At 44.6% G+C, this 25,148-nt stretch overlaps 1 protein-coding gene across 2 annotated transcripts in view; it reads right to left on the bottom strand.

The window, feature by feature from the left end:
• Positions 1-25,148, bottom strand: part of NCOA2 (nuclear receptor coactivator 2) — a 1,980,807-nt gene that overhangs the window by 975,940 nt on the left and 979,719 nt on the right. For both annotated transcript variants that reach the window (XM_044067155.1, XM_044067157.1), the window contains exon 11: positions 20,883-21,030. In XM_044067155.1, coding sequence (XP_043923090.1) covers positions 20,883-21,030 — 148 coding nt within the window. The remainder of the gene's footprint in view (positions 1-20,882; positions 21,031-25,148) is intronic.

The raw sequence follows: 25,148 nt of genomic DNA, 5'->3' as shown, positions 1-25,148 counted from the left end.
GTGAAAGAGGAGCTGGCTGGTTGCTTTGCCATGCAGCCAAGTTTAAGGTTTTGAGCTGGCTGTGTAGAATATGACGGTCTTGTTCTGTGAGCAATGAGAAATTTGTGGTAAAATCCATGGTGGGCCCTGGGCCATATTCCTTAATAGTGGGTACCAGTGCTGGCGTGGCCAGTCTGGGACAATGAGTATCATTCGGGGTCTCTCCATCCTGACTTTCAGCAGCACCTTTGTGAGAAGGGGCAATGGAGGGAAGGCACATACTGTCAGCATTTTCCAAATGAATGAGAGTGCGCCCACTTTCCAAGCTTGATGGTGAAATGTCCTTGTGCAAAATTTTGTTAGCTGATAGTTTTGGGAGCTGGCAAACAGATCTATGTCTGGGTGTCCCCATTTTTGAGTTATCATTGCAAATACTTGGGGATCCAATTTCCACTCGTGGGGATCCATGATGTTTCTGCTTAGGTCGTCTGCCAATGTTTTCTTTTTTCCTGGCAGGAATTGAGCTTGTAATTGAACTTGGTAAGCCAGTGCTGTGTTCCACAAAGTCATTGCTTGCCTACATAGAGGGTAGGAGTGTGTACCCCCTTGTTTGTTTATGTACCACATTACTGTGGCGTTGTCTGTCCTTATGATAAGCTGTCCTGGATGTAAGAGGTCCTTGAAGGCTGTCAGGGCATTCTGTACAGCTAGCATTTCTTTTTGATTGATGTGCAGATTACTTTGATCTGCAGTCCATATGCCTTGAACGCACCGTCCTGCCATGTGTGCCCACCAGGCGTAGTCCGATGCATCTGTTGCCATAGCTTGCCCGGCTGGGGTAAGGTGAAAGGCTGACCCTTGTTGAGGTGACATGCCTGTGACCACCATAGAAACTCCTGTTGAAGGCAGGGAATGAGAGGTATTATTGTTTCCAAGCTGTGGCTGTGTTGAGTCCATACGCTTTTTAGGTACCATTGTAATTTCCTCATATGCAGTTTTGCAAATGGTATTAGTAGTATGCAAGATGCCATGAAGCCCAAGGCCAGCAGAATTTTTCTTGCTGGGAGTTGGGTCTTTGTTGCCATTGTTTTGAAGTATTGAGTTAGTTGTAGTGGTTTGTCTGGCGTCAGATAAGCCATCTGGGCCATTGTATTCAAGCTGGCACCCAGGAATGTCATATTTTGTGAGGGCACTAGTTTTGATTTCTTTTCATTTACTGTGTACCCTAGGCAACTTAGAAGGTGTTTTACAAAAGCCAGATGTTGTAAGAGAATGTCCTTGCTTTCTGCTTGGATGAGGCAGTCATCCAGGTATGGGTATATTTGAATTCCTCTTTGTCTGCAGTATGCAATTACTGGTGCCAGGCATTTTGCGAAGACCCTGGGCGCAGTAGACAAGCCAAAGGGCAGTGCAGAGAATTGGTAAAGGGTTGAACCTGCAATGAAACGGAAGTATATTCTGCAATTTTGTCTGATAGGGACATGCAGGTATATGCCTCCTTGAGGTCCAACGTTACTAGCCAAGCTTTCTTGCCCAACATGGGAAGAAGCTGCTGAAGTGTTAGCATCTTGAATTTGGGTACTTGCAAGAAGGTGTTTAGAATTGAAAGGTCCAGAATGGGTCTCCAAGCATTGTCCTTTCTGGGAACTAGAAAGAGCCTCGAGTAAAATCCTTGGCCTTGCTCCTGTGTAGGTACCAGTTGAATGGCTCTCATGTCCATGAGAGCTGTAATTTGGTTTTGTGCCTCTGCCCATTGATTTTGTGGCAGGTTTGGCATTCCTTTTATCCTTGGCAAGGTGTGGAAATGGAATTTGTATCCGTGTGAGATGGTCCTTTGTGACGATGCGCCAGTTGTCTGCAAAAAGTGCTAATTTTCCTCCCAAGGGAGCTGCCAAGAGAGTTTTGCTTGGCAGTTTGAGGTTTAAGTCATTGTGCTTGCCTTCTAGTAGTTTGGGACCTGTCTTCTCCTCCCTTCTCTGTTGCAGTGCCCCATTGGCGAGGTTTGTAAGGGATCTGTGCTTGTCCTCTGCCCCTTGGGCACCTGTATTTACCCCTCTGTGGTCTGTCAGAAGATGGAAAGGACCAATTTTTTGTTGGCCAATTTCTGCTGAAGTGTGGGGGCTGTACCTGTAAGAAATCTTTTACCATCTGCATAGATTTTGACTTATCCTCCATTTTCTTTAAAATCTCTTCTGCTTTAACCCCAAATAAGACATCCTGCTGTAAGGGTGCATCTAGTAACTTTGCTTTAACATGATCAGGCAGAGTTTGTTCCTTTAACCAAGCATGCCTACGTATAACAGACCCAGTAACAGCTGCTCTACAGGAAGCTTCCAAGGAATCAAATCCACATTGTAAAGTATGTTTGCCCACCTGTTCAGCTGCATGCAACAGATCCTGCATTTCCTTGAATTCAGACTGGTGAGGGTGCGTGCTCATCTTTTGTTTTATTTGAAACATTAGGAATTGCTGGTATTTAAGCATGTGAAATTGACAATTTAGTGCTCTCATAGCTAGAGTAGCTGAGGTGTAAACCTTCTTCCCCCACCTATCTAGTGCTCTGGAGTCCCTTTCAGAGGGTACAGGATTTTTAGCCATAGAAGCCTTAGCCCCTTTGGGACCCTGGGAGATTGTCTCTGGATCAGCAACAGGGCTTTTGTAAAGGAATTTGTGTGAGTCAGGCACTCTATAGTATCTATCTGGTTTGGCTGGAGAAGGAGGCAGAAAATCTGGATTTAGACTAGGTTCTAAGTAAACATCACCCACAATGTCTAAAACTGAGGGGATAGCAAGTGGTCTGTGCTGGGGGAGTAAAAGAAACTCTCGGAACCTTTTCTTAGAGTCAAAGTAGTCCTGACCTTCCCAGTGGAAATGTTCCCTCATGTTATGTAAAGTTTCCCCAAAGGAATAGTCTTCAGAGGGAATGGAATCTTCAGCATCAGAATCTTCATAAGGGGGAAAGGAGTAATCCTGTTCCTCAGAAGAGCCTGAGGAAATAGATACTTGATCAGAGGAGGCATAATCCTCCTCTTGTCTAGGCCTTTTGTCGGGGGGGGGGGGGTTGGGAACCCCTGATCAAAGAAATCAAATCTTCAGCCATTTTAAGCATCTGTTTCTTAGGCATAGGGCCTTGACCTGGAGACTTAAGTGTAGGCTTTTTTTTGGTTTCAGAGGAGTCTTAAGCTTAGTATAAGATTTTATGGTGAGAGTAGTTGGTCTGAAGACACCTTCAGAAACCGAAGGTGTTTCTACAGCACCGGCTTCTCCTTCTGCAATGTAGTCGATAGGGGTTAAAGAAAATGGCTGCATCGGCCTAGAACTCTCTGCTAGAGAATCCGAAACGGTCTGGGGATCCAATTCTGCGGTAGCCAGGGGCTGCATAGGCGCCTCACTGAAAACTGGAGAACCGGCGACCAACCCCAGCCGAGGCCTCGGAGTCTGGCTTGGATCTAGGCTGCCTGTCTTTATCTTTGCGTTTTTTATGCACGCCGGTAGTCGGCTGCTCCGACGACATAGTGTAATTAAATTTCCTACCGAAGCAGTGTAGTGCAAAATCAAAGCGTCGCTTTATAGTTCGCTTATTGAACCTAGCACAAAACCGACAACCAGTGACGTCTTGGTCTGGGCCTAGGCAAGGTATACAAAAAGTATGAAAGTCCTTATGAAGTATTTGCTTCCCACAATAAATGCAATTGTTAACTTTTTCTGACATCGGACTGAGGCAAGAAAAGGTTCCCCAATGGGGTACTTAGCTTTGAAGACTTTGGACTGAAACTCTATTAGAAAATCTCAGGTGTCAGCCGACCGGCACTTGCGAACTGCTTCTGCTTCGGGCACCGCGCGGAAAGAAAGACTGAAGAAAATGGCGTCGGATGCCTCTTATATACCCCTGGCGCACTGACATCAGGGAAGAAGCGACAGCAACCGACGGTGGACCAAGACTTTGGAATTCAGGCCGACTGCGGGACCGCCTGACGACAGGATAACCCAAGTGTGATGACTGCAGCAGGGTAACACGATGAACATGTGGATGCCCTCTCATTCAGTTGGAAACACCTCTCAGTATATGCTTTTCCTCCTTTTCCTCTTCTACCTCGGGTACTTCTGAAGATAAAACAGGACAGACCGCAAATGATTTTACTGGCTCCCAATTGGCCTCGGCAATTCTGGTATTCCACTCTGATGAACCTGGTTCAGGAGCCTCCCTGGATTCTGCCTCAAATCCCTCATCTACTGTCTCAACGGGACAGCTGGATACTGCACAGTCATGTCAAAACTCTGAATCTAGCTGCCTGGCGGATCCAGGGTCTGTAAACACCTCTACCCTTTCCAAACAGGTAATGGATATAATCCTTGAAGCTACACGGCCCAGCACTAGAAAATCTTATGCGGGTAAATGGAAAAGATTTTGCTCCTGGAATCAAGTCCAGGGTGGTGATTCTGCTGTCCCGAACATTCCTCTGATTTTACAGTATCTGACAGAGTTGTTACATACGGGCCTATCTTTTTCGTCTGTTAAGCTTCATGCTTCTGCTATTTCTGCACATTACGATACGGATCCTCCAATTTTTTCTCATCCATTACTTAAACAAGGAGGAGAGGCAGTGGAGGAAAGGCATATACTGTTAGGGCTTTCCAGCTGAATGAAAGGGCATCCACTTTCCATGCTTGTTTGTGATGAGTCTTGTGCAGAATCTCTGTAGTTGGAAGTTGTGCGGGGAGGCAAATAGACCTATGTCTGGGCACCCCCATTTCCTTGTTATCATGCTGAAGATTTGTGGATCTAGTTTACACTCGTGAGGATCCTTGAGATTTCTGCTTAGTTCATCTGCCAGAGTATTTGTCTTTCCTGGCAGGAATTGTGCTTGTAGGTGTACTTGATAAGTCAATGCTGTGTTCCACAAAGTCATGGCTTGTCTGCAGAGGGGGTAGGAATATGTGCCTCCCTGCTTGTTTATGTACCACATGACTGTAGTATTGTCCGTCTTTACCAGCAGTTGTCCTGGATGAAGTAGATCCTTGAAGGCTGTCAGGGCATTCTGAACAGCTAGCATCTCTTTGATTGATATGAAGATGCATTTGGCTTGCTGGCCATGCGCCCTGAATACATTTGCTTGCCATGTGGGCCCCCCAGGCATAATCTGATGCATCTGTTGTTAGTGTCTGCCTGGCCGTGGGTAGAGTGAATGGCTGTCCCTTGTTGTGGTGACAGGCCTGTGCCCACCATCGAAACTCCTGTTGCAGGCAGGGAATGAGGGTAATTAGTGTTTCCATGCTGTGGCAATGTTGAGTCCAAACACTTTTTAGATACCATTGTAGTTTCCTCATATGCAGTCTTACATATGGAATTAGTAGAATGCAGGATGCCAAGAAGCCCAAAGCCTGCAGAATTTTTCTTGCAGATAACTGGGTCTTTGTTGCCAACATTTCGAAGTTGGAAGTCAGTTGCCTTTGTTTGCCTGGCGTGAGATAAGCCTTCTGGGCAGTTGTATTTAAGCTTGCACCCAGGAATATTATATCTCTTGAGAGGGTACTAGTTTTGATTTATTTTCGTTTACCGTGTACCCTAGGCAAATTAGTAATCTTTTTACAAACACCAGATGCCTCAGTAGAATGTCTTTGTTCTCTGCTTGAATAAGGCAATCATCCAAGTAATGGTATATTTGAATTCCCCTTTGTCTGCAGAAGCAATTACTGGTGCCATGCATTTTGTGAAGATCCTGGGCTCAGTAGATAAGCCAAAGGGCAGTGCAGAGAACTGGTAGTGCATTGAGCAACTATGAATCTGAGGTATCGTCTGCAAGATTGTCTGATTGGGACATGCAGGTATGCCTGTTTTAGGTCCAAAGTTACAAGCCATGCCTTCTTGCCCAGCATGGGCAGAAGCTGGTGCAGAGTCAACATTTTGAATTTTGGAACGTCCAGAAAAGTGTTTAGAATAGACAGGTCCAGTATTGGTCTCCAGGCTTTGCCCTTTCTGGGTACCAGGAATAGTATTGAGTAAAATCCTTGTCCCTGCTCTTGCTGTGGTACCCGCTGAATGGCCCTCATGTCCATGAGGGATGTAACTTGCTTTTGTGCCTCTGTCCATTGATTTTGTGGCAGGTCTGGCATACCTTTTGTCATTGGCAGGGTGTGAAAGTGGAATCTGTAGCCCTGGGACACTATATTCAAGACCCATTTGCCCTGGGTGATTACATGCCAATTTTGTGAAAAAAGTGCTAGTTTTCCCCTAAGGGGGCTGCCAAAAGATAAGTGTTTGGTATTGGCAGAGGAAAGTCATTGGGAATGTTTTCTATATGGCTGTGATTTGTCTTTACTGCTTTTGGAGGTAGAAGCACCCCATTGTTTAGGCCTGTATGAGCCTTGGGGCTGGGATCTGCCTCTAGGGCATCTATATGTGCCTCTTTGTGGCCTGTCTGACACTGGAAAGGACCAGTTATTTGAAGGCCAGTTCCTACTAAATCTGGGTGGTTGTACCTGTAAGAAATCCTTAACTGTCTGCATAGATTTCGCTTTATCCTCCATTTTCTTCAACACCTCTTCTGCCTTAACACCAAACAAAGTATCATGCCGTAAAGGAGCATCCAATAATTTTGCTTGAACATGATCAGGCAGATTTTGTTCCTTTAACCAAGCATGCCTTCTAATGACAGTACCCATAACAGCGGCCCTGCAAGAGGCCTCCAGTGAATCAAAACCACATTGCAAAGTATGCTTTCCCACTTGTTCAGCTGCATGCAATAAATCCTGCATTTCCTTGTTATCTGGACATTCAGAATTTGTCAACATTTTTTGTTTTAGCAGTGATATTAAATATTGCTGATATTTAAGCATATGAAACTGACAATTTAAAGCCCTTACAGCCAAGGTAGCAGAAGTGTAATTTCCCCCCCCCATCTGTCCAGTGCCCTAAAATCCCTATCAGAGGGGACAGGGTTTTTCGCAGTGGAAGCCTTGACCCCCTTTGGGACCCTGAGATATAGATTCTGGGTCAGCAGCAGGTTTTTATATAGAAATTTGTGGGAATCTGGAACCCTGTAGTATCTGTCTGGCTTAACCGGTGCAGGGGGTAAAGAGTCAGGAGACAGGCTGGACTCTGAAAATACATCATCTACTATGTCTAGAACAGGTGGAATAGCAAGAGGTCTGTGCTGAGGTAGTAAAAGAATTCTGAGCCTTTTCTTAGCTTCTGAGTAATCTTGGCTCTCCCAGTGAAAGTGCTCCCTCATGGTATGAAGGGTTTCCCCAAAAGAATAATCCTCAGGAGGAGAGGCTGAAGGAATAGACTCTTCAGCATCAGAATCCTCATAGGGAGGAAGGGAGTATCCCTGTTCAGAAGAGGAGTCAGAGGAAATGGAAACCTGATCTGAAGATTCATATTCTGTCTCTTGCCTAGGCCTCTTATTAGGAGGGGGATGGGAACCCTTGATCAAAGTAATTAAGTCTTCGGCCAATTTAAGCATCTGTTTTTTAGGCATGGAAGTCTGTGCAGAAGAATGCTGTACTTGTTTCTTTGTCTTTAGAGATGCTTTAGTCTTTGCCTTTGAAGCTGAGGTTGGCTTTACATATAACTGTGTAGGTCTGAAAACACCCTCAGAAGCAGATGCCTGCTCAGCAGCTCCGGAGCATTTTAGGGAAAAGTTTCAGTGTGTCCAAAACCTTGAGTATCCAGAGGCCCAGTCGGCTCCACGTGGGAGTCAGAAGCGGCCTGTGGCTCTGAGGTAGCGGGCATCAGGGGCTGCGAAAGCACCTCACTCAGAACCGGCGGCTGGCCTAGCCGTCATTGGTTTTGGACCTCGGATGCCTGTCCTTTTCCTTGCGCTTTTTATAAACTCCGGTCGTCGGCTGTTCCGACGGCATTATATCATTAAATCTTCAGCCAAAGTAATGAAAGGTAAAATCGTACCGACGCTTAATAGTGCGTTGGTTAAATCTAGCACAAAACCGACAGCTAGCAACGTCGTGGTCAGGGCCTAGGCAAGGAATACAGTAAGAATGAAAATCCTTATGAGGTACTTGCTTCCCACAAGAAATACAATTGTTAACTTTTTCTGACATCGGTCTGGAGCAAGAAAAAAGTTTCCCCAACAGGGTATTTAGCTTTAATGAAGACTTCGGATCTGAAATTTGGTTTTGAAAATATCAGGAGTCGGCCGACCAGCACTTGCGAACTGCTTTTGCTTCGGGCACCACGTGGCAAGAAAGACTGAAGAAAATGGTGTTGGCTGCATCTTTTATACCCCTGGCGCACTGATGTCAGGGAACAGGCGACAGCAACCGACGCCGGACCAGGACTTTGGAATTCAGGCAGACTGTGGGTAGCCTGCCAGCAGGATAACCCAAGTGTAATGACTGCAACAGTGAAACACGATGAACATCAGGTGTTGCTAACCAAATTTAACTATAATACAATAAAAAGGAGATCAACTATATAAATACATAATACAGGTTATGTATGTATCTCCCAATAACAGGAAAGGACAAGAGGAACTCAACAAGGGAAAAAAATTCCTAGAAAAGACTAAAACACGTCTACTACGTTTCTCGAATACCTGGATGGGATGGGAGGGTGGGAAGGCTAATGGAACAAAGTTGGAAAACACAGATGGAACGTTATAGTAAGAATGTGACTCCTTTATCTGATGATGTCCAACTCATTCCACTAACCTGAGGGACAGAGTCCCCAGCTACCATAACCCAGGGTGGCCATTAAGGAAGGATATTCAGAAGTACAGCAGAACCAAACAACTTCAGCTCCTGGACACCAAATCCAATTTGTAATGGTTGACAATGGTATGAGGGTTTGACCAAGTAGCAGCAGCACAAATATCCTCAATTGAAACTCTGGACCGAAAAGCTTGAGACATGGCCATGGACCTAGTAGAATGTACCGTTACCAGATGTGGTAAAGGAACACCTTTGGAAGAATAGATAAACGTAATGCAATCTTTCAACAACCACCTGGCTAAAGAAACTTTGGTCACTGCCTTACCTTTCTTGGCATTCGAAAAGGAAACAAATAACTGATCACATTTCCTGAAGGATTTAGTTCTATGGATGTAAAACATAGCTGTCTGTGCACATCAAGGATGTGTAAGGTGTATTCAGAAGACTTGAAGATCAATGGACTGGTTAAAGTTTGTCTCTTTAGCCACCTTGGGTAAAACGGAAGGATTTGTTTGTAAGGTAACTCTGTCTTTATGAAAAACAAAGCATGGAAAAGTACAGTTGTGTACACTTACCATAAATGTAGATGTTCGAGTGAATTCACTGTTGCAGTCATTACATTTGGGTAATCCTGCTGGCAGGTTGCCCTCAGTCGGCCTGAATTCCAAAGTCCTGGGTCGGCTGCTGTCGCCCCATCCCTGACGTCAGGTCGTCAGGGGTATAAAAAAAGCGGCCGACGCCATTTTCTTTAGTTTTTCTTGCCCCAGATGTCAGGTGCCCCCTGAAAGGGTAGCCAGAATTTATATATATATAAAAATACATGCACCAATGTAAACTTTACCTTCATCTACAAGCATATACACCACAGAGGTTGTATAAATCAGAGAAGGAAGAATAGGTTCCATCAGAAGAAAGGGGGATGGTGGGTGGGTGGGTAACCTGGACTGCAACAGTGAATACACTCGAAAATCTACATTTATGGTAAGTGCACACAACTGTACTATGTTCTTCGTGTTTCACTGTTGCAGTCATTACATTTGGGTAGAGTCCCAACAGCATTAGCAGCGGCTATGAGACCTTGCAGAACTGCAGTGGCAAAGCCTACCCTGGATTTAGAGTAGAGTGGCAAATGATAGTGCTTTATAAAGGTGTGCACTGAACTCCAAGTAGCTGCCTCTAGAATGTTCTTGGTTGGTACTCCCCTGAGAAAAGCTGCTGAAGTGGCTGCAGCTCTGGTGGAATGTGGCCTAATGCCCTTAGGCACTGGCTTGCCATGGTATAAGTAGCAGAAACAAATGCAGTGGCCTATCCACTTTGAAATAGTCTGCTTTGAGATAGCCTTTCCTTGTGATCCTGCAGCATATACTACTAGTAATTGCTCAGTCTTTCTGAAAACTTTGGTTCTGTATAAGTAGACGCTAAGCTGTCTGTGTACATCCAAAGAATGCAGAATCCTTTCCCCCTTGTTCTGTGGATTTGGATAAAAAGTTGGCAGATAAATGGTTTGGTTAAGAGCCACACTGGACACCACAACACTTTAGGCATCAATGTTAGGTTTGTCCTCAGGGAGACCCTGTCCGGATAAAAAATGACAAAAGGTTCCACAGCCATGAGTGCCTGTAGCAATGAAACTCGTCTTGCAGAAGTTATTGCTAGGAGCAGGGCTGTTTTCCAAGATAAAAAACTTTATATCAGCAGTAGCTGCTGGCTCAAAAGGAGGCAGGGTGAGTTTTTCCAAGACATAGTTGAGGTCCCATGCAGGCATTGGTGATCTCCTTGGAGGCATTAAAATTTTGGCTCCTCTGAGGCACTGTTTTAATAAGGGATGAGAAAAGATTGGTGGCTCTGTATTGTAACGAGCCGAAATGGCAGAGGCATGAATTTTAATAGATGAGAAAGATAGGCCTTTATCCAGCATCTCAGATAAGTACTGTAAAATCTGAGGAATGTTTGGCACAGCTGTATCTGTTCCTTGTGTCTGGTTCCAAACAGAATTTCTTCCATTTTCTAGCATATGATTTTCTAGTACTAGGCCTTCTGGTTTCCAAAATGACATCCAATACAGCTTTGCTGAGAGGTGTGTTTTGTAAGACTACATTATCCGCCATGCTGCCAGGTTTTAAAGTCCTGAGTTGGCTGTGCAGGATCTGATTGTTTTGCTGGGACAGTAGATGCGGTCCTTGAGGTAAGGTCCAAGCTGGGCATCGAGACAAGCTCCTTAATATTGGGTACCAGTGCTGGCAGGGCCAGTCTGGTGCAATCAATATCATCCTTAGCTTCTCCTGTCTGACCTTTAGGAGTACATTGGGGAAGAGAGGCAGAGGGGGAAAGGCATATACTGATAGGTTTTTCCAGCTGAAGGATAGGGCGTCCACTTTCCATGCTTGTCTGTGATAAATCCTTGTGCAGAATCTCTTTAGTTGGTAGTTGTGAGGGGAGGCAAATAGATCTATGTCCGGTCATCCCCATTTCCTTGTTATCATGCTGAATACTTGTTTCTGCTTAGTTCGTCTGCCAAAGTATTTTTCCTTCCTGGCAGGAATTGTGCCTACAGATGTACTTGGTAAGTCAATGCTGTGTCCCACAAAGTCATGGCTAGTCTGCAAAGGGGGTAAGAATGTGTGCTCCCCTGCTTGTTGATATACCACATGACCGTGGTGTTGTCTGTCTTTATCAGCAGTTGTCCTGGATGAAGTAGGTCCTTGAAGGCTGTCAGGGCATTCTGAACAGCTAGCATCTCTTTTTGATTGATATGCAGATGCATTTGGTTTGAGATCCATGTTCCCTGAATGCATCTTCCTGCCATGTGAGCCCCCCCAGGCATAATCTGATGCATCCGTTGTTAGTGTCTGCCTGGTGGGGGGTAATGTGAATGGCTGTCCCCTGTTTTGGTGACAAGCCTTTGCCCACCATCAAAACTCCTGCTGCAGGCAGGGAATGAGAGTAATTATAGTTTCCAGGCTGTGGCAATGTTGAGTCCAAACACTTTTTAGGTATCACTGAAGTTTCCTCGTATGCAGTCTTGCATATGGAATTAGTAGGATGCAGGATGTCATGAAGCCCAAAGCCTGCAGAATTTTTCTTGCAGATAACTGGGCCTTTGTTGCTAACATTTTGAAATAGGTAGTCAGTTGCCTTTGTTTGTCTGGCGTGAGATAAGCCATCTGGGCAGTTGTATTTAAGCTTGCACCCAGGAATATTATCTCTTGACAGGGTACTAGTTTTGATTTCTTTTTGTTGACTGTGTACCCTAGGCATGTTAGAAGTTTTTTCACAAACGCCAGATGCTATAGAAGAGTGTCCTTGTTCTCTGCTTGAATTAGACAGTCATCCAAGTAAGGATATATTTGTATTCCTCTTTGTCTGCAGAACGCAATTACTGATGCCAGGCACTTTATAAAGACCCTGGGCAGTAGATAAGCCAAAGGGTAGTGCAGAGAATTGGTAATGCATTGACCCAGCCTTGAATCTGAGGTATCTTCTGCATATTTGTCTGACTGGGACAAGCAAGTATGCCTCTTTTAGGTCTAAAGTTACAAGCCAAGCGTTCTTGCCCAGCATGGGCAAAAGCTGCTGCAAAGTCAACATTTTGAATTTTGGTATATCCAGGAATGTATTCAGAATCGATAGGTCCAGTATTGGCCTCCAGGCTTTGTCCATTCTGGGTACCAAGAACAGTCTTGAGTAAAATCCTTGTCCACGCTCTTGCTCTGGCACTTGTTGAAAGACCCTCATGTCCATGAGGGATGAGACTTGTTTTTGTGCCTCTGCCCACTGATGTTTTGGCAGATATGGCCAGCCTTTTGCCTTTGGCAGGGTATGGAAATGGAACTTGTAGCCTTGTGATACGATATTTAGAACCCACTTGTCCTGGGTTACAACGTGCCAAGTTTGAGAAAAAAGTGCTAATTTTCCCCCTAAGGGTGCTGCCAGGGGAAGTCATTGGGACTGTTTCCTGTAAGGTTGTGATTTATCTTCTCCACTTTTGGAGGTAGAAGCACCCCATTGCTTTGACCTGTATGAACCTTGCGCCTGTGATCTGCCTCTAGGACAGCTGGGTCTGCCCCTTTGAGGTCTGTCTGACACAGGAAAGGACCAAGTCTTTGTTGGCCAGTGTCTACTAAACCTAGGTGGCTGTACTTGTAAGAAATCTTTGACCGTTTGCATAGATTTAGCCTTGTCCTCCACTGTCTTTAACACCTCTTCTGCCTTAACACCAAACAAAGTATCATGCTGCAAAGGTGCATCTAATAATTTAACTTTAACATGATCAGGCAGATTTTATTCCTTTTAACCAAGCATGCCTTCTAATTACAGAACCTGTAACTGCAACCCTGCAGGAGAGGGCCTCTAAAGAATCAAAACCACATTGCAAAGTATGCTTTCCAACTTGTTCAGCTGCATGCAATATATCCTGCATTTCCTTGTTTTCTGCACATTCAGAGTTTAACAACATTTTTTTTGTTTAAGCAATGCCATGACATGTTGATATTTAAGCATATGAAACTGACAGTTTAAGGCCCTTATAGCCAAGGTAGGAGATGTATAAACCTTTTTTTCCCCATCTATCCAGTGCCCTAGAATCCCTGTCAGAAGGGGTAGGGGTTTTTTTTGCAGCAGAAGTCTTAACTCCCTTGGGACCCTGAGAAATGTTTCTGGGTCTGCAGCAGGGTTTTTAAAAAGGAATTTATGTGAGTCAGGAACCCTGTAATATCTGTCAGGCTTAACAGGAGATGGAGGTAAGGAGTCAGGGGTAAGGCTAGACTCCGAAAACACATCATCTACGATGTCTAACACAGGAGGGACAGCTAGTGGCTTGTGTTGAGGTGGTAACAGGAAATCCCAGAGTCTCTTTTTAGATTCAGAAAAATCTTGGATCTCACAGTGGAAATGCTCCCTCATGGTATGTAAGGTTTCCCCAAAAGAATAGTCTTCAGGAGGAGAAGCTGAAGGTATGGATTCTTCAGCATCAGAATCCTCATGGGGGAAAAAGAATATTCCTGATCAGAAGAGGAATCAGAAGAAATGGAAACCTGATCTGAAGATTCACAGTCAGTCTCTTGCCTAGGCCTCTTATTAGGATGGGGATGGGAACCCCTGATCAAGGTAATCATGTCTTTTGCCATTTTCAGCATCTGTTTTTTGGGCATGGAGGCCTGTCCACGTGGCTCTTGTGTTTGCTTCTTTGCCTTTGAAGGTGCTTTAGTCTTTGCCTTTGAAGTCGGTTTAATGTATAGATATTTGGGTCTGAAAACACCCTCAGAAGCCGGTGCCTGCTCAGCGGCTCGGGACCCATCTGAAGGATTAACTTCCGAGGCTCCAATACCTTGAGTCACCAGTGTCATGCCCATCTCCACATGGGAGTCGGTAGCAGCCTGCGACTCTAAAGTAGCAGTCGTCAGGGGCTGCGAAAGCGCTTCACTGAGAACTGGCGACTGGCTTAGGAGAAGCTTCGTTGTCTGTTTTGGGCCTCGGTTGTCTTTCTTTTTATTTTTATTTGCGTTTTTTGTGAACTCCGGTAGTCGGATGGCTTTCCGACATTTCTGGATAATTAAACCTGCGTCCAAAGTAGTTTAATGTAAAATCATACCGACGCTTAATAGTGCGTTGGTTAAATCTAGCACAAAACTGACAACCCAGAAAGTTATGATCAGGGCCTAGGCAAGAAATACACTAAGAATGAAAGTCCTTATGAGGTATTTGCTTCCCACAAGAAATACAATTATTCACTTTTTCTGACATCGGTTCCGGAGCAAGAAAAAAGTTTCCCCAATAGGGTACTTAGCTTTATAGAAGACTTCTGAGATTTTCGAATTCGAATTTCAGATCCGGAGTCAGCCGACCGGCACTTGCGAACTGCTTCTGCTTCGGGCACTGCACATCAAGAAAGACTAAAGAAAATGGCGTTGGCCGCTTCTTTTATACCCCTGACAACCTGACGTCAGGGATGGGGTGACAGCAGCCGACGAGGACCCAGGACTTTGGAATTCAGGCTGAGTGAGGGCAACCTGCCAGCAGGATTACCCAAATGTAATGACTGCAACAGTGAAACACGAAGAACATCTAAGCAGAAAGAGCCTGCAGCTCAGACACTCTCCTGGCCGAGGTAATAGCTACTACGAAAAGTGTTTTCCAGGAAAGGAACAATAGATCTACGGTAGTCGAAGGTTCAAAAAGGAGGATGGACCAAAGCTTGTAAAATGATACAAAGATCGCAAGGGGATGTAGAATCCTTGACAGGAGATCGTAGTAAAAAAAGCTGCCCCTAAGAAAAGTCTTGCATAACTTACAAGTAGTCAAAGAAGCTGAATCAATGCCAAAATGGAAGTTGAAAATGGCAGCAAGCTGTACCTTGACTGCAGAGTAAAGTACAGTTGTGTACACTTACCATAAATGTAGATATTCAAGTGCATTCTCTGTTGCAGTCATTACATTTGGGTAATCTGCCTGCTGGTTGCTCTCAGTCAGCCTGATTAACAAAGTATTGGGTCCTGCATCAGTTGCTGTCCCTTCTTCCATGATGTCAGGTAGTCAGGGGTATAAAACATGCAGCCGACGCCATTACATCAGTTTTTCTTGCCCCAGATGTCAGGTGCCCCCCTAATGGGGAGCAATTAAACATAAAAACACAAAGGTATACGTCCAAAAAAAAAAAAAAAAAAAGCAAATACACCAAAAAGGCTTTTAAGCATAGTAAAGGAAAGTAGAGGTATAGCCAAAAGAAGTTAGGGGGCAGGAGGGAGGGTAACCAGAACGGCAACAGTGAATATACTCGAACATCTACATTTATGGTAAGTGTGCACAACTGTACTATGCTCTTCGTGTTTCACTGTTGCAGTCATTACATTTGGGTAGATTCCCAAAGCTATGTTTGGGAGGAGGAGTTTAGATAGCATTAGGGCCAACTATAAGGCCCTGCAAGACTGCAGTGGCAAAGCCAGCTCTGGATTTAGACAAAATTGGCAAATGATAATGTTTGGTGAAAGTATGTACAGAACTCCAGGTAGCAGCTTCCAGGATGTCCCTGACAGGAACACCTCTGAGAAAGGCTGTAGAAGTAGATGCAGCCCTGGTGGAGTGAGGTCTGATCCCCTATGGGGATAGTTTCTTCATGGTGCTTATAGCAGAACTGAATGCAATGGCTTATCCATTTAGAAATGGTTTGTTTTGAAATAGCCTTCCCCTCTGCCCCTGCAGCAAATGCCACCAGCTGTTGTTCAGATTTTCATTGAGGTTTAGTCCTGTCCAAGTAGAATCTAAGTTGTCTGTCAACATCCAAGGAATGCAGAATCCATTCCCCTTTGTTCTGTGGATTGAGAAAGAAGGTTGGCAAATTAATGGACTGATTAAGAGCCACACTGGATACCACCTTGGGCATGAATGATGGACTGGTTCTGAGTGACGCCCTGTCCGCATGAAAGATGATGAAAGGCTCCATTGTCATAAGGGCCTGTAAATTCAGATACCCATCTAGCTGAAGTGATAGCAGCTGGCTCGAAAGGAGGTAGAGTGAGTTTCTCCGAGACAAAGTTAAGGTCCCAGGCTGGGGTTCTCCTGGGTGGTCTCAAATTTTTGGCCCCTCTGAGGTACTGCTTGAGCAGTGGATGAGAGAAGAGGGGAGGTTCTGTGTTATAATGAGCTGACATGGCTGAGACATGGATTTTAATGGAGGAAAAAGACAGGCCCTTGTGAAGCATCTCAGTTAAGTATTGTAAAATCTGAGGTAAACTGGGTGCTGCTGTGCTCATCCCTTGAGACTGGTTCCAGGCACAGAATCTTTTACATTTTTCACCATAAGATTTTCTATTACTAGCCCTCCTTGCCTCTAAGATGACATCCATCACAGGTTTACTGAGGGATGGTAAGGGAGAGTTTAAATAATTAGCCAGGCTGCAAGGTTCAGTGTTGGAAGCTGAGGGTGCAGAATCTGGTTCGCTTGCTGTGCTGAGACAGCAGGGAAGGAGTCTGAGGCAGGTGCAATGGAGATAACCGTGACACACTGTGCAGGAGAGGGTACCAGTGTTGGTGCAGCCAGTCTGGAGCAATCAAAATCATCTTTGGTTTGCCCTGTTTGACTTTTAGCAGTACTTTGGAGAGCAGAGGCAGCAAGGGGGGGGAACATAGACTGATAGGTTTTTCCAGCTGAAGGACAGAGCATCCACTTTCCAGGCTTGTTTGCAGGGAGTCCTTGTGCAAAATTTGTCCAATTGATAGTTCTGGGGGGAGGCAAAGAGGTCTAGATCTGGGCTCCCCCATTCGCTTGTCAACATGTTGAAAATCCTTGGTTCCAGTTTCCACTCATGTGGGTCCATGAGGTTTCTGCTTAGTCCGTCTGCCAGTGTATTTAATTTTCCTGGCAGGAATTGAGCTTGTAGGTGCACTTGGCAGCTCAAGGCTGTGTTCCACAATGCCATGGCTAGTCTGCAGAGGGGGTAAGAATGTGCACCCCCTGCTTGTTTATGTACCACATAACCGTGGTGTTTGTCCATCTTTACCATTAGTTGTCCTGGAAGAATGTAGTCCTTGAAGGCTGTCAGAGCATTCTGTACAGCAAACATTTCTTTTTGATTGATATGCAGGTGCATTTGACTTGGGTTCCATTTGCCCTGAATGCACTTCCCTGCCAGGTGAGCCACCCATGCATAGTCTGATGCATCTGTTGTTAGGGTATGGATGGCAGGGGGGTGGTGTCAAAGGTAGTCCCTTGTTTTGGTGGCAGGCCTCTGCCCAACGGGACTCTAGACGTAGGCAAGGTATGACAGGAATCATTGTTTCTAGGCTGTGAGAATGTTGACTCCATAGGCTTTTTAGATACCACTGTAGCTTCCTCATATGCAGTCGTGCATATGGAATTAGAAGAATGCAGGAGGCCATGAACCCCAGGGCTTGCAATATTTATCTTGCAGATAGCAGGGTTTTTGTGGCCATTTGTTTGAAATAGGTTGTCAAATGAATTTGCTTTTTGGCATGAGGTAAGCCATCTGGGAAGTTGTATTCAAGCGTGCTACCAAGAAAGTAATTTGTTGACAGGGTACCAGTTGTGATTTCTTTTCATTTATGGTGTACCCCATACAAGTTAGAACCCTTTTTACAAACGCCAGATAATTAAATGTCTTGGCTTTCTGCCTGAATTAGACAATTGTCCAGGTATGGGTATATTTGAGTACTTTGCCTGCAAAATGCAATGACTGGAGCTAGGCACTTTGTGAATACCCTGGGTGCAGTAGATAAGCCAAAGGGCAGTGCAGAGAACTGACAGTGTGTGTAGCCTGCTTTGAAGCGCAGGTATCTTCTGCAAGATTCACTGACTGGGATGTGCAGGTATGCTTCTTTTAAATCTAGTGTTGCCAACCAAGCATCTTTGCCTAGCATATGAAGTAATTGGGAAAGAGTCAGCATCTTGAATTTTGGAATCTCCAGAAAGGTGTTTAGAGTAGACAGGTCCAAGATTGGATGCCATGATTTGTCTTTTCTGGGTACCAGGAAAAGTCTTTAGTAGAAACCTTGTCCCTTTTCCTCTTCTGGTACCAGCTGAATAGCCCCCATGCTTAAGAGAGAAAGTAGTTGTTTTTGAGCCTCTGCCCACTGATTTGGGGGAAGGTCTGGCCACCCACTTGGCATTGGCAACGTGTGGAAGTGAAATCTGTATCCTTGGGACACTATATTTAAAACCCATTTGTCCTGGGTAATGAGTTCCCAATTCTTTGCATGAAGAGCAATCTTTCCCCCCAAAGCGGCAGTCAGATGACAAGTGCTTGGAAATTTTAAAAGAAAGTCATTAAGACAGTTTACCATAGGGGGGAGTCTTATTACTCCCAGACTTGGAAGTGGAGGCTCCCCACTGCTTAGGGGTTTTTGCTGTGTCTGGGTTTGGCTTGAGAAGACCTGGAAGGGGCTGGAAAGGACCAATTTTTAGAGGGCCAGTGCCTGCTAAAGCTAAGAGGCTGAACTTGTAAAAAAAATCTTTAACAGTTTGCATAGGTTTAGCTTTATCTTCCATCTTTTTAAGAACTTCCTCAGCCTTGTTGCCAAACAGGCGGTCCTGATTTAAAGAAGCATCCAACAATTTAGCTTTAACATGATCAGGCAAAGATTGCTCCTTAAGACAAGCATGGCTTCTGAGCACAGACCCAGTAACCGCAGCCCTGCAAGAAGCCTCTAATGAATCAAAACCACATTGCAAAGTATGTTTTCCAACTTGTTTGGCAGAATGCATTAAATCCTGTAATTCTTTATTTTCCACACAGTCAGGAATCAACATCATTTTCTGTTTAAGCAGTCCAATAACATGTTGCTGATATTTTAATATATGAAACTGGCAATTTAAAGCCCTAATGGCCAAGGATGCAGAAGTGTAAACCTTCTTACCCCATCTATCCAGCGCCCTGAAGTCTCTATCCGAAGGGGTAGGATTTTTAGCAGTAGAAGCCTTAATGCCCTGGGCCCCTCTGAAATAGTCTCTGGATCTGCAATAGGATTTTTGAAAAGGAACTTGTGGGACTCAGGGACCCTGTAGTATATATCAGATTTTCTGGGAGCAGGAGGCAGGGAATCAGGGGCCAAACTAGATTCCGAGAAAGCATCATCAACAATGCCCACACAGGAGGAATAGCTAAAGGCCTATGCTGTGGTAGGAGAAGGAAATCCCTAACCTATTTTTTGAATCAGAGTAATCCCGGCTTTCCCAGTGGAAATGCTCCCTTACAGAATGCAAGGTTTCCCCAAAAGAAAAATCCTCAGGAGAAGCAAAGGGAATAGAGTCCCCTGCATCAGAATCCTCATAAGTAGGCAAGGACAAATCCAGGTCCTCAGAAGAGTCAGAAAAAAACAGAATCCTGATCAGAAGATTCATAATCAACCTCAGTCCTAGGCCTCTTAGAAGGGGGGGGGGGTTGGCTTCCCCTGATTAGAGTTAACAGATCTTCAACCATTCTTATCATTTGTTTTTTAGGCATAGAGGCCTGAGCATGTGGCCTGGGCATCGGTTTTTTAGACATGGATCGAGATTTAGGCCTAAGTAATGAAGGAGGTGTCGATTTAATATGCAAGTCCGTAAGCCTGAATACACCCTCAGAAGCCAGTGCCTGCACAGCGGCTGCAGACCCATCCAAGGTAGAGATATCCACAGGTTCCACAGTTGAAGCATCTCGCGGCATACCGGACTCCGAATAGGTCTCAGTAGAGAATCAGAAGTAGCGGATATCAGGGGCTGTGAAAGCGCTTCACTGAGTACCGGCGAACTGGCTTAGGAGAAGCATTGTCGGCAGTTTTGGACCTCGGCGGCCTGTCTCTGTCTTTATCTTTGTGTTTTTTTGGAATCCCGGTAATCGGATGGCTAACCGACGACATTTCTGGATAATTAAACAGAGAACTGAAATATTTAGAGGCAAAAATATACCAGCGATGGATAGTGCACTGATTAAATAAAGCAGAAAACCGACAGCAAGGTACGTCGTAGTCAGGGCCTAGGCAAGGAATACAGTACGAATGAAAATCCTTATGAGGTATTTGCTTTCCACAGGTAATGCAATTATTAACTTTTACTGACATCAGTAAGGAGCAAGAAAAAGTTTCCCCAACGGGGTACTTAGCTTTAGTTGAAGACTTTGGTTCTGAAACTCAAAAACGAAAATTTCAGGAGTCGGCTGACTGGCACTTGCTTCTGCTTCGGGCACCACATGGCAAGAAAGACTGATGTAATGGCATCGGCTACATGTTTTATACCCCTGATGACCTGACATCATGGAAGAAGGGACAGCAACCGACGCAGGACCCAAGACTTTGTTAATCAGGCTGTCTGAGGGCAACCTGCAAGCAGATTACCCAAACGTAATGACTGCAACAGTGAAACACGAAGAACATCTTAACACTGCTTAGGAACATTGTCAACTTGACAAAAGGGGGGGGGGGGGTTAAAGCAACCACTACTCTAGTAAAACACACTTAACTAAGATTCCTGATTAAATATTCAAATATTTTAGCACCTTTCCCCCAAAGTGTTAAAACCCCTGTTAAATAAGCAAATATGATGAGTTTGAAAAAAAAAAGCACATCATACTGACACAAGATTTTATTTTCATTTGCCCAGATATAACCATTGTCTGACATGAACCACAATCACCTTTCATGAAAATAAATAACAAGAAACTTACAGCACAAAAATCTGCACTCAGCATGATTATCAAGAAGTTTAGTCATTAAGTACATATAAAAATAAGTCTAGAGGCACTTACCTCTGCAAAATATGCAGTGACATAACAAGCTGAGGCTCATTAGTTGAGGTGGATCGAATAAGTTTGCTCTTTGTCTGGGCAGTAACGCAAGTCCCATCAGACAAAGAAAAACGATAAACTGGACTGGATATTTGGCCTAGTCTCAGCACTGCAGAGAATGAGAAAATGGGTGAAAAATAGTGAATTCAGTCCAAAACTGCATACAAACTGTAGGTCTAATTCTTACTTGTAAAGTCCTTTTAATTCCTGCTAGTAAAATCCTTTATCCAACTATGTATTTTTTATAATCTATGCAATTATTTTTTACCATATGTAATTTCTCACTGTTTAAGGTCCTGTATTTAATGTTGTCTCTGTCAATCTTTATGTGAAGCTTTTCTCAGCCAGGCTTCTGCTGAAAAGTACAGTTTTGTACCTACCATAAATGTAGATGTCCGAACTGGATAGCATCTGCAGTCATAACAAATGGGTTGTCCTGTCGTCAGGCAGCCCTTCGGTCGGCCGGATTCCAAAGTCCGGGTCCGGCTTCGGCTGATGTCGCGCTTCACCCGACGTCATCTCTGCTGGTCTTCGGGTATAAAGACATCAGCCGACGCCATTTTCCTCAGTGTTTCTTGCCCCAGATGCCAATTGCCCTCTTGGAAAGCTAAATTTTGGATAAATGCCAATGTTTCCAAAATAGTAGAAGGCAAACACAAAAAATAAACATGTATGTACATATATACAAACAAATACACCATAAGAGACCCCCCCCCCAGCTAGCTATTAGGAGGGTAAGTACCCTAGGAGTACCGCAGAGGGGAAGGAGGGAGGGTAATCCTGACTGCAGATGCTATCCAGTTCGGACATCTACATTTATGGTAGGTACAAAACTGTACTATGTCCTTCATGGATGCATCTGCAGTCATAACAAATGGGTAGAATACCATAGCCAAACTAGGGGAGGAGGAATAATAATTATGGTGTAGTCAGGATCCCTTGCAGTACAGCAGTGGCAAACCCTGCTCGGGATCTAGAATATAGAGGTAAATTATAATGCTTGGCAAATGTATGCACGGAGGTCCAAGTAGCCGCCTCAATAATGTCCTTGGTTGCCACTCCTCTTAAGAAAGCTGTGGTAGTGGCTGTAGCCCTTGTAGAATGAGGTCTTATGTTCTGTGGAATTGGTTTTCCATGGTAGGAGTAACAGAATCTTATGCAATTTCCTATCCATTTGGAGATTGTCTGTTTGGAAATTGCTTTTCCTTCCCTTCCTGTTGCATAGGCTACAAAGAGCTGGTCAGTTTTCTGTTACCTTTGGTTCTGTCCAGGTAGTAGCGTAACTGTCTATGAACATCCAAGGTATGCATTATTCTTTCGCCTCTGTTTTGTGGATTGGGAAAGAAGGTAGGTAGGTGGATTGCCTGGTTTAAAGACACTCTGGATACCACCTTAGGCATAAATGTAGGATTAGTTCTCATGGATACCCTATCTTGATGGAAGATTAGGAAGGGTTGCACTGCCATTAAGGCCTGTAGTTCGAAACCCTCCTTGCTGAAGTAATAGCCAGCAGAAAAGCAGTTTTCCATGACAGGTGTTGTAGATCTGCTGTTGCTGCTGGTTCAAGCGGAGGTAGTGTCAACTTTTCTAGTACAAAATTCAAGTCCCATGCTGGTAATGGTGGTTTCCTAGGAGGTTTTACATTCTTGATCCCTCTGAGAAACTGCCTGAGTAGAGGATGTGAAAAGACAGGAGGATCAAAGCTGTATTCTGCTGAAATAGCTGATGCATGTATCTTGATGGAGGAATAGGACAGGCCTGTATGTAGAAGCTCTGCCAAGTACTCCAGAATGTTAGCAATATCTATGTTCGACACATCTTTTCCTCTTTCAGTACTCCAAATGACGAACCTTTTCCATTTTCCTGCATAGTTCCTTCTTGTTGAAGGTCTGCGGGCTTAAAGGATAATGTCTTTAACCCTTTGGGAAAGGTCTGGGTTAGTTACTGCTATGTGATGTTCCAGGCAGTCAGTTGCAAGGTTTTTAGGTTTGGATGTATGATGTTGTAGTTGTTCTGAGTTAACATCAGAGGCATCAGGGGTATTGACCACATTTTCTCCCGAGACATGCTCCTCAGCAATGGGTACCAGTGTTGTCTTGGCCAGTTCGGAGCTATCAGGATTATCCGTGGACGTTCCTCTTTGATTTTCAGTAGTACCTTGTGCATCAAGGGAAGAGGTGGGAATGCATATGCTGTCAGGCCTTTCCAGCTGAAGGATAGAGAGTCCACCTTCCATGCAAGTGGGTGGAATGTCCTTGTGCAGAATTTTTTGAGCTGGTGATTTTGTGGGGAAGCGAATAGATCTATCTGTGGCATTCCCCATTTCTTTGTGATGGCCTTGAAGATGTCCGGGTGTAGCATCCATTCGTGAGCATCCGAGGTTGTTCTGCTTAAAATGTCTGCTAGGGTGTTCTCTTTTCCCGGTACAAATATTGCCTGTAACTGGATGTTGTAGCTGAGAGCCAGATTCCAAAGGTCCAAAGTCATTCTGCATAGGGGGTAAGAATGAGTGCCTCCCTGTTTGTTGATGTACCACATGACTGTGGTGTTGTCTGTCCTTATCATCAAATGGCCTTCTTTGAGGAATGGTCTGAATTTTAGGATTGCCAGTTTTACTGCCAGCATTTCTTTTTGGTTTATGTGCAGGTGCAGCTGGTCCTGAGTCCACAGTCCTTATGCGCATTTGTCCAGCATGTGTGCCCCCATCCTAGGTCTGAGGCATCCGTAGTGATGGTTTGGTTTGCTTTCGAAAGTTGTGGAAGGGTAAGCCTGGGTTTGACTGGCATGCCCGAGCCCACCAGAGGAACTCCTGTTTTAAGCATGGGATTAGTGGTATTTCTGTTTCTAAGCTGTGCCTGTGTTGAGACCATAAATTCTTTAGGTACCACTGTAACTTTCTCATATGCAGTCTGGCATGTGGGACCAAGATTATGCATGATGCCATGAAGCCCAAGGCCTGCAGAACTTTTCTTGCTGTTAGTTTGTTCTGCTTTGTTAATGCTAAGAAGTAAAGAGGGAGTTCATTTTGTTTTTCTGCAGTTAGGAATGCCATCTGTTTTACTGTGTCCAATTCCGCGCCCAAGAATGTTCTTGTCTGGGATGGGATCAGCCTTGACTTTTGAAAATTGACTGTGTATCCCAGGGCTTGTAGCAAGTAAATGACCCTTTGTAAATCTGTTGTCAGCTTGCTTTTGTGGTCTGCTTGTAACAGGCAGTCGTCCAGGTATGGATAAATTTGAATTCCCTGTACTCTGCAGTGAGCGATTACTGATGCCAGGCATTTTGTGAATACTCTGGGCGCAGTAGATAAGCCAAAGGGCAATGCTGAGAATTGATAATGCTCTGATCCTGCAAGAAATCTGAGGTATCTTCTGCAATTTGGTCGAATGGGGACGTGCAGGTATGCCTCCTTGAGATCTAGAGTTACCAGCCAACACTCCTTGCCCAGCATGGGAAGAAGTTGCTGTAGGGTCAGCATTTTGAATTTTGGGACAATGATGCATGTGTTTAAGATGGACAGGTCGAGAATAGGTCTCCAGTTTTTTTCTTTTCTTGGTACTAGGAATAGTCTGGAGTAGAATCCTTGTCCCTGTTCTGTTATTGGCACCCTTTCCACAGCTCTCATCTTTATTAATTCCGCTATCTGGTGCAGGGCTTCTATTTTTTGATTTGGGGGCAGGTTTGGCATTCCTCTTTTTACTGGTAAAGTGTGGAAGTGGAACCGGTAGCCTTGGTCTATGGTTTGCAAAATCCACTTGTCTTTTGTAATATAGTGCCAATTTTTCGAGAATAAGGCTAACTTTCCGCCTAATGGTGCTGCTATTTGCTCCCTGGTAGGCGGAGATAGAGCCAAGTCACTGAGATTGTCCTGTTGTAGTGGCAGTGGTTGTGTCTGTGCCTCGGTTATTGCCTTGCCACTGTCGTCCTCTGTAGGCACCTCCTCTGGATTGATTTCTGCCCCTAGGCGTCTGTTCCTGCCCCTTTGGGATCTTGTGGAGTCAGGAAAGGACCAATTTTTGGCAGGCCAGTTCCTGCTAAACCTTGGGGGCTGAACCTGTAGGAAATCTTTAACTGTTTGTACAGATTTTGCCTTCTCTTCCATTTTCTTCATTACCTGCTGGGCAGGTTCCCAAATAGACTGGCCTTATCCATAGGAGCATCCAATAGCTTAGCTTTAACATGATCCGGCAAGACCTGTTCTTTCAACCATGCATGCCTTCTTATCAC

This window comes from Protopterus annectens, chromosome 3.part1 (assembly GCF_019279795.1).
Source record: "Protopterus annectens isolate FY-2018-M chromosome 3.part1, PAN1.0, whole genome shotgun sequence".
Taxonomy (NCBI): domain Eukaryota; kingdom Metazoa; phylum Chordata; order Ceratodontiformes; family Protopteridae; genus Protopterus; species Protopterus annectens.
The sequence above is the reverse complement of the archived record's forward strand: the minus strand, read 5'-3'. Positions and strand labels throughout refer to the sequence as shown.